This window comes from Eublepharis macularius, chromosome 2, assembly GCF_028583425.1.
Source record: "Eublepharis macularius isolate TG4126 chromosome 2, MPM_Emac_v1.0, whole genome shotgun sequence".
Lineage (NCBI taxonomy): Eukaryota > Metazoa > Chordata > Lepidosauria > Squamata > Eublepharidae > Eublepharis > Eublepharis macularius.
In genome coordinates this window covers 167,423,835-167,441,715 of record NC_072791.1, presented here as the reverse complement: position 1 = coordinate 167,441,715, position 17,881 = coordinate 167,423,835, and the positions used below count along the sequence as shown (strand labels likewise).

At 40.2% G+C, this 17,881-nt stretch overlaps 1 protein-coding gene across 1 annotated transcript in view; it reads right to left on the bottom strand.

Annotated features, from left to right (window-relative positions):
* Positions 1-17,881, bottom strand: part of KALRN (kalirin RhoGEF kinase) — a 717,152-nt gene that overhangs the window by 177,680 nt on the left and 521,591 nt on the right. The window contains exons 20-26 of the mRNA XM_054971242.1: positions 14,654-14,769; positions 13,228-13,350; positions 11,062-11,244; positions 8,963-9,081; positions 4,245-4,311; positions 3,336-3,445; positions 1,971-2,040 (exon numbers count right to left, since the gene is read on the bottom strand). Coding sequence (XP_054827217.1) covers positions 1,971-2,040; positions 3,336-3,445; positions 4,245-4,311; positions 8,963-9,081; positions 11,062-11,244; positions 13,228-13,350; positions 14,654-14,769 — 788 coding nt within the window. The remainder of the gene's footprint in view (positions 1-1,970; positions 2,041-3,335; positions 3,446-4,244; positions 4,312-8,962; positions 9,082-11,061; positions 11,245-13,227; positions 13,351-14,653; positions 14,770-17,881) is intronic.

Here is a 17,881-nt window from a genome sequence, read left to right as displayed (position 1 = left end):
TATATGATATACATCAATCCTTCTAACAAGGACAGCAATTCTGCAGACAAATGGAACAAAACTAAGTCAAATATGTGCTTAATGATTGGATGTTACAGGGAAATCACAGCAACATTACAAGGGAGATAACTATTATTTATTTATTGATTTGTTTTCTATATTTACAGGCCACATTTCAGCCTTAACAGCTCCCAAGGTGGTTCATGATAACAATGATTGTCATTACCATGAACTAAATGTGTTCCCTGTCAGTGCTTTTGAAAATCCTATGAATAAGTGGCCACTGTCACACTTTGATCATGCTTTTATTGGTGATGAAATATAGCTACAATTATGGATATGGGTAGGATTTTGAAAAGCTTCAATGGGAATAATATGTTTCACAGTACAATTCTGTGCAGAGTTGGGATAGCTAAACTGAATGAAATCAAAGGATTTTGAAGTAACTCCACAGAAGGTTGCGCTGTTAGCTACGTAAAGGCACAATATACTTTTACATTTTGGGCCTTATCTTCAACATACTTTTAACATACTCAGAAATTAGAGCAAAGTCATTGCTGAATAGTGTCATTCTAGATTTTTGGAGCACCAGAATAAACAATTAAACAAAGAGACTAGTTTATTCCAATGGTTCCCATCATTGTCACTCAGGGGATCCATCTTATTTTGGGAACGCGAGATGAATTCTCAGCTCTCTGATCTACAAGGGGCCTGTGGAGAAAAGCTTTTATTTGTAGATTTGGACTGTATTAAAACTTTCACCTTACCTCTCAGCTTTAAAAGTGTCTCTTAACTGAAAAAAGATGTTGGGGGGAGGGGAAGTCGATGTTTTCTAAGCTGCACCCAGCCTTGGGCTTTAGTCATGCAGATGTGGCCAGAAGTCTTTCTGCTACACACCATTCCAGGTGTGTGGGGGACTTCCAGGACTAAAGTGCCAGAAAGATTTCTTCCTGGAACTTCCAAGGAAGCTTCTCTGATCTGCCCCTTTGACCTGCCCAGGGTACAAGGAAGAGGGGCTTTGGGGCTGATTTAAGCTGGAAGCTGGAGGAGCTGAAATCTGTCTCCTTGAAGGCAGTGGCCATTGGCCACGTGGAGGCTGGAAGCCCAAATCATGAAAAGTATAAGGACTTCTCAGTAAGCTGGAGCCTGCTTAAACAGAAGATCTAAGTTAGGCATGTACAAAGAGATAGAGAAAATGTGTTTTTACCCATTTATTTTTGAGTTCCCTTGCTTGCTTTGGTGCTGTACTTAAAAGTATGAGAGTGAACATTTTTTCTTTCTTTCTTTTTTATTCTAAATGCTGATAGCTGTTTTCTGTAGCACATAGACTCCCACTGTTCAACCATGCTATCTAAAACAGGTGCCATGGGAGGGTGGTGGTCTGTTGGCAGCTGGCTGATCCCCCAGTGATGCACAGTTGCAGTAAACAGCCCCGACAGAACCAGGTGCTGGATAGCAGGAGACTGGGCACAAGGCAGGGCTCAGTGGCAAGCCTGCCCAGGGCACTGGGGAATTTTGGCCCTCTCCACAGGCAATTTGCATAAAGCTCAAGTGGTGGCAGTAGGTGCAAGAGAGAAGGAACAAAAGCACCTCTGAGGGTTGTGGGGGGCACCACGTGAGTGGCATGTGCTAGACAGAGATTTGGACTGCCACTGGTGAACCTCAGACACTCCAGATGGCTAAAAGGGGCAGTGCTCACAAGTTAGTGCGGTGCTGTACCTCCACAGGGCCACCTTATCCTCAGCATCTTCTGGAGAAGGTATACATCCTGCAGTGGACTGTAAGCTATCATTTGCAAATAATTATGTTACTGGATTTTTAACATTTACAGTTGGAGAAAAACTCCTTAAACAACTCACCTATCCTTTGACAAATTACTACAGAACAAGTAACACACCATCTTGGCCCACATAAAGCCACCTAATTATTATTTTGAGTGGTTAAAACATCCATTAATGGTGCTACATTACCCAGGTAACAAAGCAATGGCCCACATCTTCAGGAAGTTGTTCATATTTTTCTAGTTCTTTCAGAAAAATGCTGAAAAAGTATGACAAAGGACTCCAGTTAGTTACAATATGACCTATCTTTTCCCTTCAACTGCTTTCCAATTGAAGCAATTTCAGATAACAAGGTATTAATTTGTGTTTACACCTTCTAATTCTCAGTGGAGTAGGATGCAATTGAATGAGTCAAGGGACCACCTCAACCATCTGACTGAAGCAGGTGCCAGATGATGAAACGTTCCCATGTCTATTTCACCTGAAAATGACTTTCCAATTCACTGAGACCTTTGCTTTGGTGGGAAATTAAAAGCATGTGAAAACCACCCTGATAAAATTGTATAATTCTCAGGGCCAAGCCGTTCACAATGTAGGAGATAGACAGTCAGAGTTCCCAACGTATTTTTTGTACTTTTAAAGAGGAACAGGACAATCTGAGAAACAGTACTAGGACACACACACTTTCCCTGACCTAAATCACCCCCCTGATGTTATCAGTGCCTGGAGCCTCATGACAACTTTTGTGAGTAATTTAGATCAGGGAAACAGTATAGATGGAAAGAGTTAAACAGCCCTTCCTTGACCAAACCCAGAGCCCTCTAAACTAAATATACATAAAATCAGAAGATTCAGTCAGGGATTCCTGTCATCTCATAAGGTTAGATCCTTGTGGATGATTTTAAACATCCTTTGAAATTTCTACAGCAATGCTGCTCAAAATTCACACATAATTTAACTTCAGATGAAATTCTAGTTTAAATAGAAATTTCAAATTAAACCAAATGGAAGTCACTAACTGAGAGCTGAACTACAGATTACTTCATCTGCTTGGGAAGCCACTTTGTCCTGGTGGCTCTTCAAGCTTGACTGTAACATCTAGCACAGCTTGCTGTGCCAAATTTCCAATGCTCAAAGAGCCTATGCCAGGATTAGATATTCCTGAAGTGTCAATTACTGAGGTGGAAACTCTTGACATGTCTGGCTGTGCAATCCTAAGTACAGTTACACCCTTCTAAGATCATTTATTTCAATGGACTTAGAATGGTGAAACTGTTTACTCTGTGTAGGATTGCACTGTGGGAGGATCAACATGGCAAACTACATAAAATGTTACTTCTGAGCACTGAAATCAAAACAGAGAAGCTGCCTCCCTCCTGTATAAGTAACATGAAGGCTAGCCCCAAACAAATCTTTCCCAGATTGACACTTAAGGAACAATTTTCCTCCCTGCCACATACTTCAGATCCTGTCCTTGGCATATATCATGTAGTCCTAAAAAATAGATCATGTTTCTATATGGGAACCTTTCTGAAAATATTCAAGAAAACCTACTTATTATGAAAGTCATAAATCTCCTGGATGTTGCCAAAAATTATGTGCTCTTTGTTAAGAATCCCTGGGGGTATCTCCTCAACTCCACTTGTCATTTCCCAAAGGTATGTCTGGAAGACAAAAGCAGTTTTTAAACACACAGTATACAACAATCTTCCTGTTTTCTTGCCAAAGGCAGAGTGGAAAGAGAAATGTGAGGTACTAAAGTTTAAATAAAAAACAATCCACAGTGGTCAAGAAAAAAAATACTGTCACTGCTCCAGTAACAAGAAAAATTTCAATAAATTCAAACTGCTGACACTAAGATGCCTGCAGCAAAAAATGATTTTTTTTGCAGACTTGGCTATTTCACCGAATTCTCTATACTGCTTCTCAGAAAGAACTGCAGATAGTGCAAAGGTCAAGTGAGTTCACTAGGTCAGTGTTTATGGACTTTCATTTTGTTTTGCCAGGTATACCATTTTTTCTGAAGTCCTGTTGGACTGTGATTTTTTTTATCGCAGGCATAAGAGATCCAGGACTGACTCACATCCCTACACGCCCCCCCACACACACACACATATACCCCCAAACTTCATCCACATCCATGCCACATCCATCCTGTGTAGAACATAAGATGCTTGTGCATGAACAGACCAAAATTGGGTTCTTCTCCATTAGATGCGAGGGAACAATGGCAGCTTGAAGAGTACAGAGAATTTCCTCAACAGGCCTCACCTGCTGGAATGTCCTGACCATTTCGTATTCTCCAAAACCTTCCAAAAGTGCAAGTAAAGGTCATGCCACCACATCACAATTGCTTTTATTGTCTGACCCACAGATCAGACCCAAAACATCAAGTTTAAATAACTAGTGGGAATGAGAAATTCATTAGAATAAATACTCCATTCCTTTCTTCAGGCAACATACCTCTAGACATTCATGTAAATCCCTGACGTATGCCTTCTCTGTCTGAAGCAGTTCAGCCATGATGAATCTAAGAGAAGAAAAGCCTTTAAGTCAATGTGTTTATTAAATAGTATATTTATCTGTACAAAAAACTACTTTTTTGTTTGCTGAAATACACATAATATTACCGAGAAAAAAATTCCTGAAATGCTATGCAGGATAACCATATATATGTTTATATATTAGAAAAGTAATACAGTGATTACAGACATGAAACATTTCACATATTACAACAAGCCCATGCACTCACCTCTACAGTTTCTCCTACTTTTTATTATGTATGAAGTCCCTTCCCTTTTGAGGTAAGAAAGGAAGGAAGGGGGTAAAGTAAAGTAAAGGCATTAAGGGGCCACATCTAAATACATTCAAATATATGCTTGTAGGACTTCTGGGATGGCGCAGTGAAGCATGGCAGTTGAGTTACGAGCTCTCTACTGTGATCTCCCTGGTTCCTTGGGACTTGAGAATTCGGGCCCCCAAGTCTCCCCCACGGAGAGGGGGGCAGGCTGGAACAAGGTGGAGGAGCTCAAGGGGACTGGCAACCCCCGGGAAGCCCCCCCCCCACTGGTTTGGAAAGCAAGGACCAGGGAAGAAGCCAATATGGCTACAAAGCTGCAAAAGCCGAGAGTCCGACAAGCGAAATAAATTAAAGTGAAAATAAAACAGATTCCTGATAAGACAGACAAATGCAACTGGAAGACCGCGCAAAGTGACCCTACAAGACTTCCCACCAAGTAAGGAGATTGTTTTATGACTTTATGAGGGCTAACCAGCTTGACTGCGAGGCAGCTGCCTTGGTGAACGCTGGGAGGAGGGAGGCAGAGGCTGGAAAGCAATAAATCTTTGAAAACAAACACTAGAAGCAAAGCTTTTCACCACTTTAATGAGAGTTTGGACATAATATCTATAAGTAACTTTGAAATGGCTTTCCTGGAAGAAATATTTTCCAGCTTGCAAGAAATTGCCAAATTGATGACTGAATTACCAACTAAAGCAGATGAGATATTTGGAGTGGAAGTGGATAAAAACACTATAAAAGATAACAATACAGAAGAAATCTCTAAAGGGACAGACTTAGCTAAAAGAAAACTAGAGCGGAATGAGGAAAAGTCCAGTCTACAAAATGGTGGAATATATCAGTATGCCTCTGTGAGAATACAAGGCACAAGCAAGAGAGGGGAGGGGCAACAAAGCAGACCTATGAAGAAGAAACCTAGCGTACCATTTCTGAATGAGGAAAAAAGTATGCAACGTATCTTAAAGAAGAAAAATAAAGAGAGAGAGAGCTGCATTTTTACTGACCCCCTCCAGAATTGGTTAGAAGACAAGAAAAGCCGCCTTTGGCGGTGCAGATGGGAAAAGGACTTGATGTATCATTTTACAGGAAGAAAGAAGAAAAAACGAAAATGAAATCCAGATTATGATCCAATAGTATAGGTTTAACCTCTTTGTCTATCTGTTTCTTTAACCTGTTATACTGTTTATGTGCTCTGAAGGGATAGGAGAGAGGGGGATTGATGGAGATGTAGAGCCTTCTGGTTTCACTATTTTTTTTTGAAAGAGAGAAGGAAAAACATAGATTATGATTTAGGTTACCTCTCTATGTTTAATGATATGTAACACAGTCTTATTGAAAGCTTAGATGTTCTATAACAGTGATGGCGAACCTTTTTGAGCCCGAGTGCCCAAACTGCAACACAAAACCAACTTATTTGTTTCAAAATGCCAACACTGCAATTAAACCTGAATACTGAGGTTTTAGTTTAGAAACAACAACTCATACAGTTGTCCGAACTAACTAACACATTTTGTCTTAAAAGAGCTCCCCCCCTACGTCACAAATGAAAGTAAAGGAGCAGAGCAGAATGAATGCAAGCAGCTTGCGTTCCTTTGGAGCTCAGCACCACTCGCCTTGCACTCATTCACTCATTTTCTCTCCCCCCCCCGTCACAAATGAAAGTAAAGGAGCAGAGCAGAATGAATGCAAGCAGCTTGCGTTCCTTTGGAGCTCAGCACCACTCGCCTTGCACTCACTCATTTTCTCTCCCCCCCCCCAATCACAAATGAAAGTAAAGGAGCAGAACAGAAGGAATCCAAGCAGCTTACTGTTCCTTTGAAGCCCAGCACCACTTGGCTTGCGCTTGGAGGAAAAGGAATCACATGGGTGGGGCCAAAACCCACGTGACCTCTCTTCAGCTCTACTGGAACACCGTTCCTGTGCGTTCCGGCTCCAAATGAGCCCTGGGAAAAGGAATCACATGGGCAGGGCCAAAACCCACGCCTCCAAATGAGCCCTGGCTCACGTGCCCACAGAGAGGGCTCTGCATGCCGGCTGTGGCATGCGTGCCATAGGTTCGCCATCGCTGTTCTATAACATGTTAGATATTGTATATTCACTGTTAAAGGACTAGTGATAATGTGACAATTGGGTCTTTGGAATTCTTCAATTATTCCTAGACCTTAGATACTCTCTCCAGAATATAAATTAGTGTTTAAGCTAAATATTTATCTGTTCTTCCCAGCCTTACTATTATGAAAATCCAAATATATAAGCTTAGGCGGCTTGGATAAAACAGATGAAAGAGCTACTCTCTCTAGAATATAATTTTGTGTTTAAGCCAAATACTTATTTGGTGTTCCCAGCCTCACAATTATGAAAATCCAAATATACAAGTTTTGACGGCTTGGATAAAACAGATGAAAGAATGAGGGAAAACTGGTATAAAAATGTTTCCTTTTTATACTGATATGTAATAAGGATCACCTATTTCTCTGCTCTTACCTTCTACCTTTTTATTTCTATCTTCTACTCCTGGAATGATTAATGGATTAACAATTTTGGCTAAAATGTAGAGGATGGGAAATGGACTTATGCATAATATATACAAAAGAAAGAATTATTAGAAATGAAATAAGAAATAGAGTAAGTGGATAAAAAAGCATAGAAATTAAATAATGATTGGAGTGATTAAAAGGGAAGCTTGAAGGTACAAGGGGCGTTAACTGGTTATGTAGTGGCTTTCTGTATTCATGGATTGGTGGATATATGTCTTGTGCACGAATCTGCTTTTGAAATACTTTTTGTTTGTTTGTTTGTTGTACCCCCTTTTCCCATTATAAAAAATATAATAAAAATAATTTACACGTATATGCTTGTACCACTATGAATGCCATATCCTTGTGCTATCAAACTCCCACAAACGCTTCTCCTTTCAATACCATTATTTCCCACCCACTAACATACTCGTTTATTTAAAAGACACTGGGTTATGTTTGAAGCTCTATTTATTGTAGCTATCTTGTTAAAGCTATGTGACTTACAGATGTGTTTGGCATTCCATAAACTGAAACATTTCTGTGACCAAACAATAACTACAAAATCAGTTAATCCCATTGTGGTAGTATAAACTGTGATTTCTATCTTGATAAAAGAACAATGGCTTGGATTCACTGGACATTTCTGCTGATAGAAACAAATTTCCATCACCAGCATGACTTTTTCTCCTCCTGCTCCTGCTACAGCTCCAAATGACCCCAAACACTGTTCCTGGGGGACAAGGGACCTCAAGAACATCAGAAGAGGGAATCAGAAGTCAGCAGTGGGAGTGGGAAATTGATGAAATTGTCCCCCTGCTGCCCATGGAAATCCTGTGTGGGATTCAACCTAACAGTCATACAGACAGACCTACACTACAGGTCACTTTATGTTGTAACGTAATAAATATACACAGTCCTTTTTTAAAAAGTACTTGTATTCATACATATATTTGCACTGATTTTCACCAATTTCCCCCTCACAATTTGTGTGGACCTCTCCAAAAGTGCTATTACTCAGTGCTGGTGAGTATCTCCACAAAAAAGCCCTGAATATACGTAAGCACATAATACATATATTCTCACTCATATGCACATGTGCATGTGCACACACCCACACACAGTATAACACTTTTCATGTTATGTACATTCCCTTGCTGAAGAAGGGGAGCTCTGACTCTTGAAAGATTACACTCTGAAAATGTTGGTCTTTAAGGTACCACTGGACTCAAATCCTGCTTCTCTACTGCAGAGCAGCATGGCTGTACACCTAAAGCCCTTGCTAACAACCAATTCAGTAAATGCTGACTATAATCTATCAATGGGCTTTGCATGCAAAGCCAAGGGGTATAAATCAATTGGTTTATCTCCACGGGAAAACTGAGGGTCACAAAATTGAGTTCATACTTCCCCAGGGTAAATCAGAACCACATCAAACTTAAAAAGTAAACTGGCCCTCAGAGGAAATTGTTAGAAGGCAGATTCCTTGCATAGCAAATGTATAACTGTAAGGATAGGGCATCATGGATGACAAACATCCATAACAGCAATTGTCCTGTGCTCTGAATACTTTTTCAAGAACATCTGTCACTAGTTACTGCCAAAGACAGAACAGGCAGCAATACAATTATGTTTTTAATTAACCAGAAATAGATTCACAGCCATGATGCTTTGTAACCACTGCAACCACACAGTCCTATTTCTATCCAAGCTGTGGCCCTTTGTCTGCAGAACAGTCAGTACAATAAAATCAAACATGACATCTCACCCGCCTTACAAATGGGTGGGTTGTTTGTCAAGTTGAAACTAGTGCTGTTTGCCATTCATGCAATGGGGCGTTGAGGCACCTGCTTCTCACCACTTACTCTTTCTTTCTGGCTGACTTCCTTTTTTCTTCATTAGCCTCATGATTGGCATCACGTAGTTTCACCTCACGATCTGACAGACTTGCTGGAATGATGTCCAACTCCAGGTCCTTATTATCCTGAAAAAGAGAGTGACATGGATTCTAAACATATTCCTCTGCTTTGTAAAAGTCAGCAAATTTACAAAGTGGAAGAGATGAAAAGAATGCCAATAATACAGGGGGTGGGATAAAAAGGACAACTGCATCTATAATAGTTAATAACTAAAAGGTGTCAGATTTGATAGGCAAAGGAGAGGGAAGACTAGAGAAATCCTTTCCATTTCCCAACTCACCCATTACTTCCTCTTCCTCACATCCCTGGCGCTGATTTTAAGAGTAACATTGCTTCCCAAGGGCAGAGTCAATACCGTAAGAGGGGACTATAGAGTCTCAGGGAAATATCCCGCTAGTAAATAAATATCTAGTACTTTTACCTGTGTGGCTATAAAGAAAAACATGGAGACAGAGGATGAGATCCTTCTAAAAATCTCTGCTGACCTGAGGGATTTCCACCAGTGGAGTGAGACTTCTCTACCCCCACACCCTCAAATGCCCCCCAATGTGCTCCCAGGGCACAGGGGATCCCCCCTGGAACAGAATAAGTGGGGAATTGGTGAAAATCCCCTTCTTGACATCACTGGAAATGACTGGCAGGATTCAACCCATTATTCTGCTCAGCTTCTAAACCTGCTGCTGCCTTTGTGTTCCAGCCGATGCATGCAAAGGCAGCAGATAAATGGAAAGCATTTGGTCGTTATTTTTTAAATGTTATAATTACATTTTATTTTATGAATATTTAACACAACTATATAACTTCATAAAGAATATATCTGGCTGTCTGTAGTTAGGTATTTATTTTGAAAATCCATATGCTGTCTCTTCAGAAACCTACTTGAAGTGGTTGGACAGTGTAAGTAAAATTATAATACAGCACTGTAAAAACAAACCATAAAAAGCCACAGCATAAAAACGTATGTTCTCATTATTCTACACTAATCCTACACAACTAGATTCTCTCACAATGAAATTTTTTGCTGTAGGCTGCCCCACAGAGTCCTTGAGCCACCTAACATCAGAGGTGGTGGGCAGGTGCACTCCATTCACAATTTTGCCCCCAACTGAAGAACATTACTATTCTAGGAATGAAGGGCAGCAAATCATTTATATTTGAGAAAGTTCAGTTCATGGTGTCTGCCCGCCTTAGTACCTTCTAGACTTATTATTTACTCAAACATATCAGATCTTTCTTATTAGCATGTGACCCAAGCTAATGTTCATGGTGATTTACCCCCAAAACTAAGTTAAATGATCTTGCAAAAATTTCTAAGTACAGAAAGAAAACCTGAAATACACAAATATGAAATGGCATGCTAGGTTTCAGCTAGTTTCTTTTATTAAAAAGTTATCACTGTGTCAACTTCCTATCAGTACTGGGAGCTTTTGAATACTTTTAAAAAATACCCTGATCCAAACAGAACCCTTCCCCTTCTTTCAGCTCTTCAGATGGCTTCCAGCATACAAAACGGATGCCTGCTGGCTATAGCAGAATAGATGAACTGCAAAATATCTGTGACCGAGCATGCCATTCATTTATTTCTCTGGGGCTCAAGTCCAGCATGTATGTTAAAAGACGCATACACAGGCCAAAATCGAAAACTATGTAGAAGACAGTGTGAAATCCAATGAAATTTACAGCATCCACAGTGAAGAACCAGTTGATCTGAACTGTTCTTCTCATTCAATATTGCCTTTCTGCTTCGTGCTGTCTGATCACAGTTCACATGAATTTATGAAAGGAATATGAATTGGTCTCCCCTCTACATTTGTAGTAACTTCTGGAGTAGTTTAGTTACCTATCTACCCAACCAAACACCTGTGGTCTTGTCTTGCATTTACATTTTATGTAAAAAAATATCCATGATTGGTTGTCTATTTGTTCATCCAAGGTACGGTTGGGTACATAATACGGAAAAGGTTTGCTCATATATGACAATGCTACCACTTCTTAGAGTTCTTGTTTGTTTAAGGTATGTCAACAAAACATGTGACTTACAGTACCTCTGTATTGATGCCAAGAGCTTTTTCCAAAGAGTAGCGATATTTCCCCATCCTCAATGAGAAGTCCCGATACCGTTTGTCGACAGTGGTAACCCATTTTCTAATTTCAGTGGCATGAGTATGTCCTTTTTCTACAAAGCTATCAGCCAGCTGAATGAGAAGCTTCACTTTCTCCTTGGTTTGCTGCCCGAAAGAGTGTTGCTTGGTTATTACATCTTCTATGAACACTGTGTTCAGTTTTCATTCCAAAACTAGCCATATGGACCTCATGTTCTTCACAAACACCGCTAATATAAAAAGTCCCTGGGATCTTTGGACACATAGGGCAAGTAGAATACGTTTTTAAAAAACTAGCTATCTACAACACTGCACACTCTTGAATTTGCTTGTTCTCTACCAGGCATAAGTGTACAAAACAAAAATAAATAGAAATAAATCTCACATGTCCAGGGTCTCAGCTACCTTTAGCACAGTTTGAGATAATGATACAATTTTCAAAAACCAAATTTTCCACTGGTTTTCAGTGCTACCCTGTGAAACTTATTTATAGTAATATCTTATGGATTTGTATATTAATAAACAGGAGTCTTATTATGATACCTAAACAAAATTTATTACCATACACTTATGTGTACTACAGCCCAATATTCATTTCTGACTATGTTCCTGATACAATCATCATTGTGGGAAAGTAGAAGCATGAGCGAGAAATGATACTGCTGCCTGCTTTGGTACACCTATTTGGACATAATTTCTTCAGAGATATTGTTCTACTAGTCATTGTGGTATATGGGGTTAGGCAGGGCTTTTTTCTGGGAAAAGAGGTGGTGGAACTCAGTGGGTTGCCAGCACAAGGGGCAACTCTTGGCAGAAGGTAGTGCCCCTGGTACCGCATATGCAAAGTGCGCACATGCTCCCCAGGACTGTACAACGATGTCACTTTGGGTCAGCTGGAACAAGGAGGGAGTTTTTAAAAGTTTAAATCACCCTTGGCAAAAATGGTCACATGGCTGGTGGCCCTGCCCCCTGATCTCCAGACAGAGGGGAATTTAGATTGCCCTCTGTCTGGAGATCAGGGGCCGGGGCCACCAGCCATGTGACCATTTTCAAGAGGTGCCGGAACTCCATTCCACTGCATTCCAGCTGAAAAAAAGCCCTGGGGTTAGGAACTGGAAGGAAGAGAGAATGGGTACTAGATGTACCGAGAGACTGCAGAGCTGGGCAGCAAAGAGAGAGATGCTTGAATTTGAGAGAGTAGGACAGAATTTTCATAGGATTATGAAATTCTGGAGCTCTGTTTAAATACTTATGTTTAGCTTACACCAAAACAACTGTGAACCTAGCTAATGCAAGGCCAACAGGGGTTTCGATTTATTTCCCTCAAACATTTGCACTTTCAAAGGAAAAAAAAGGGACAGAAATCCCACAATGTGAGCACAAGCATCTTCTGTTACCTTAAACAGCTCTTCAGAACTCATGTATAGAATCCAAAACAAGTGAGAAATGTTTAACTTTTAGAGCCATGAAGTATTTCCTTCTCAAAGGCATATTAAGATAGAACATGTAATACACATATGCGTGTGGATTGATTATTTGTCTCCTCTCAACTCTTTTTATTAATTGACTGCATTTAATTTCTGCTTTTCCTTCAGTGTGGAAATCCATGCAACTTATCCCAGGTTATCAAGAATTCTACCACTCAAGCAATGACCAGACCCGCAACCTGCTTAACTCAAGGCTGCTGCATAAAGGGTTCCATAAGAATATCTCTGAAAGGTCAATGCAGGACTGCACTGCCACAATAACACAAAGACGTGACACTCTCTTGCCTACAGCTGGTTCAGAATAGTTTGCTATGTTTTGCTGAACATGAGCACACAAAGCTGCTCTATACTGCATTGGACCATTGGTCTGTCATGTATCCTCAGATTGACATGGGTTCTCCAGGGTCCCAGGGAGAGGTCTTCTACATCACCTACTAACTGTTTCTTTTAACTGGAGATGCCAGGGATTGAACCTGGGACCTTCTGCATGCAAAGGAGATACTCTTCCACTGCACCACAGCCCCTCCCGGTCTTTCTAAATGGAAAATTTTACTCGGCGGAATCTTGATATCAATTTCCAAAATTAAATGTAAATTAGATTCCTGTAAAAGGTAAGGTTTACCTTGGCAGGTACTTTGAATTCCCCATATTCTTTCAGAAGTTCCTGAGTTTCTTCTGCTGATTCCCCTGTGGAGTTATGAGTAGAGAGATAATACTCTCCTGTTTCTTGGATCCAGTCTAAAGCCTGTAAATGAAAAAGCACCAAACAACAAAAAAGGAAAAGAAAAACAAGTTGTCTAGGCTACAAGTTTCCATGAACATATTTCGAAATGGACAATTTACATTTTAGTGCAATTCAGAAACACCTGTTTAAGAAAAAAAAAATAGCAGGAGAGTCCCAAATACGAATCTTACAAGGTACTGAAATCAAGCAAATGGCAAAATAGTACGGGGAAATGATTGTGTACGGCTTTAAACAATTGCATGTACTTAAGCAGAAAGTTTGCAAAGTGCTATTATATCAGATTCAGAACTCTCCATTTGCTCCCTTCAGTGGAAGGTGGGTTCTTCAGCCTACACTGGCCTTGTCATTTCCCATGATTGACAGGAACTAGCATGGGTTCTCCGATGCATACCAATCAGTTTTCAAAGTGAGCACAGGGGAGTGCTGAGGTAGATGTCTTTCCTCCAAGTCTCTTTGTGCAATTTCACTGGCCTGCCACAGTGTGTAAATGGAAGCCTGGGAAGCTTTGCTGTAAGAGGTCGTTCTATAATTAAGAGAGCTGCCAAGTTGTAACCCAGATATTGCCATTAAGAATTCTTGTGCACTGGGAGAAGTTGCCACCGCTACCCTTCCCACCCTGTTCCTTCATGGGTCTCCTTCTCCATTGAAATAAAAGAGCCTTGGGGCAACTTAAGGACCAACAAATTTCTTACAGCTGAAGCTGCAGAATTCATTGTAGAAAAAACGGTATATGACCCCAGAAGCACTTATGCTACAAACAAAGAGTTTTCATTTTTTGGTGCAATAAACTACCAATGCTATCCTAAGCAGAGTTACACCCTGCAAAATCTGTTAAAGTCAATAGGCTTAGAAGGATGTTATTCTTCTTAGGAATGGATCACTCTGTAATACACCTAACCCACTGGAATTTGCTTCTGCAGTTTTGCCCCAGAGCCTATGACTGAAGGGCTTCAGGTACCAGGAAAGAATGTAACAGGAGAGGCAACAGCAACAACATCTACTTCACGTGCATTATTGAAAGTAAAGTACGATCTCTCTATTGCAATCTTAATACTACTGACAATTTTAATACTACTTCATCAACCCACACTGTCAGTTCTAACTTATGAGATCTTGAAAGCCACTGTCCAGAGTCTTCTTCAACCTTGAATGATGAAAAAGTTTGAACACTGTGACTCATAAAGTAACATGTGCACCCCCTAACCTGTAATCGTTTCCCAAAACTAATCTATTAAGCAGTCCATCATTAGCCATCAGCCCTAACAAGCAACTAAGAAAAGAGAGGAGGATTTTTTAAAGCTACCTGTTTAGCACTGCGCTCAAAGACCACGTACTGCTGGCACTGGTCCAATCTTCGTTTCTTCAAGGTCCAGAAGTGAAGAACTCTGTTTTCCCTCTGCAGCAGCTCACTCAGAATGGCTGTGGAAGAATAGGAGGAGAGTTGTTATCCTTAGTGGCTTAGTAAGTGTATGCCGATATAAATCATGCAAATCCAACCTGGTACTCGAGGAGCGCTTCAGAACAAGTTTTTAAAAATACAAAATAGTGGAAGAGGGCATTTACCAGCACAAGTGGCTCACTAACAGTAGAATCCTAACTACAGTTACACCGTTCTGAGCCCATTGACCTCAATGGACTTAGAAAGGAGTAACTTTGCTTAGAACAGAACTGAAAGAATGTGTTGACGTTAGTACTTAGAGTACCTAGTACAGGGCATCTCAGATCATACTTTTTAAAACCAAGCAGCAAGATGACAAAAGATAAAACAGCTTATAAGACAGATTGATAGAAATGGTTTAAATGTCCAGCAATTCAATTCAACCTTGTCAAGAACCATTTTGAGTCATCAGTGGTGGATTGTTGTATAAATAACCACCACCACTTACACTAACCTGCTTAACTTTTTATATCAATACGTAAGTGGCCCTGATCTGTGGATATGGAAATCTGGAGATTAGAGTCATGAATGGACAAGACAGATCTTCCTATATACCTGGAAAATACCCCAAGTTTGCAGGGGGGGGGGAGTGAATTTGAAATCTAAAAAAATAATAATAAAAAAATGGGTTTTTTAAACAAAACTCAGTCGCTGTTGCTAGGCAACCATAAAAGTTAGGCAATATTTCAGGTTTGGTTTCCATCAGTAAAAGGCAGGGGAGGGAGCAGGGCCCTTTTTAGAGCTGTTTTGGCCTTTGAGGGAGGACTCGTTGGGGCCAGACCCAGAAGAAACCACCTGATACCATAAGACTTGCATGACAATACATAAATGGAGTAAATTACTAAATATAGATGAAGATGGGGGGCAGATAAAAGGTAAGTTGTTTAGTGGATTTTAATGAGAGAAGGACACAGGGAAAGGTGAGCATATGGAGGTTGTCAGGAGGAAGGAAAGAGGAAATAGTGTGGGGAAGGAAAAACAGAGACATGTGAGATCCACCCCCCTCCACAAGTCCTTGCAATTTCCCCACCATGCAACTGAGCCCAGCTCAGCCAGCACCATGCAACTAGACCATAGAGGACTAGTTTCTAGAGAGGAGAAGGAGAGGGGAAGATAGTGGCAGACAAAAGTGGATGGGAAGGAAAGAAGGAAACAGTAAAAAGGGGAGTGGCTATGAGGGAAGGAAAGAGAAAGAGCATATGGTGGGGGAGGGGGGAAGTGATGCCTCCTGTAAGTCCTTAGAGGTCCCCCACTTGTTATATAATATTTATTTGGAATGCTGTCAATAATACACCAGGCCTGGATTGGGCACAGAACCTTAACAGCAAAGTGATGGCAAATTTAAAAGGCCGATTAACTTCAACTCTTTGAAGATTCCACCAGACAGGTCTTATTAAGAAAGGTACATGTATTCTGGTGGTAATGGTATTACAAGTTTCTTAACTGTTCCTCAAATCACACCAACACTGGACAATGTGTTTTCAGAATGTTTAATCTACATTATATGCATTCTTAGCTCCAATACAACAGGCATGCAGGGAGCCCAAGTAGATCCCAGGTACTGACCATCTCAGACCTGTGTGGTTGCTGTATCCTGTACCTTCAGATCATGCCTAGGGCTTACCAATATTTTCTGATACCGTGCAAGGATGGCTCTCAATATGGAAAATTCAAGTTACATCTATTACTACAGGACACAAGTCACTGGGAAGTTCTTGTACAAGCTTAATTGAAATGGATGTTTACAGTGCTTTCATGAGAAAACTTCCCAGAAGATTCTCCCTCATATCTTACTCTGCCAGCCTCCTCTGCTGCCAAAGGTGAGTAGAGCCTGTGGGAATGTGCCTGTTAACACAAAATGCTGCCCCCAGATTACAGGAACCATACATAAACAGTCCTACACAATTTAGTAGGCCTTCTTTCCATCCCTAAAATTATACTTTAAGAAGCTAGGTGAATTAGGACTATATAATATATCTTCATAGATACAGAAAAACAACAAATAAAAAGAACGTGTGTTTTTTTTAACTGAATTTATGGCAGTCTGGAGACTTTCCAACCTAATAGCCAGTACCTCAATGTATGGCATGCAGTACTAAACTATATAATTACTGTACAGCCATTGATCTGCAGTTTTCTACACCTTTAGAAATAATCCAATCAGAGATAAGAAATGGCTTAGTTCTGCAGATTAACTTGGGCTCATTTTTTAAATCAGCATCTCACAGAATTATAAGGGATAGATTAGCAACATAAAAGATAATGCCAGACTCATTATCCCAGACTTCCCCAAGAATGTATTATTACCACATCAGACCATGTTCTTTTGATCATGTGAAAGAGGCTAGAATGAGGAGGTAGTCCAAATGGTCACTGTAGTGAAATGACTTAGAAAGAGAAAAAGAAATGAAGGCACTGATCTCTGTGAAAAGGAATCGTGTTGTGAATTTCAATTTTGGCTTGTCTTGGAAGGTAAGAGGTAGACTAGAATCCTGATTACAATAGATCGCATTGCCAAGAAAACCCATTTGATAACCTAATCTGTCCTTGAAAGTCAGATGTGCAGGTACTTTCCTCTCAACAGAAGGAAACACTATTCGTTTTGGGTATTCTGTAGTTAAACTAATGAACATTTCAGTTATTTGCCCTACCTCTTCTTCAGTACTTAACTAAGGCAGTCATTTATTGTTATTCAAATGCCAGAATTCTCTGTAAGAGAAAGTCTAATCACAGGAAACTCCGCTAGGACAGGGTGAAACATGTTTTGCTGTCCCAGAGTTCTTCTGTATGAGCCATGCAAGATGAAAACACACCTCCATCCTATTTATTTTATTTAATTTAAATGCTGCCTCTCTAGAGATCTGCTTGAGATGCCTCACAGAGTAATACAACAAAACTATAAAACAAACTAAATTATGAATAATAAAACAACAGCATAAAACAACATTCATGGACTTCCGGTGAAAATGGTGAAATAGTTAAAAGTAATTCTCCGCCAATCCTATCTCTTTTGTGTGTTATGCATTGATTTGGACCCGTCTTGTTTGAGGCATCAGTAATTTGTCTGTTATACTGTTTTTCTCTTGCTTTCAA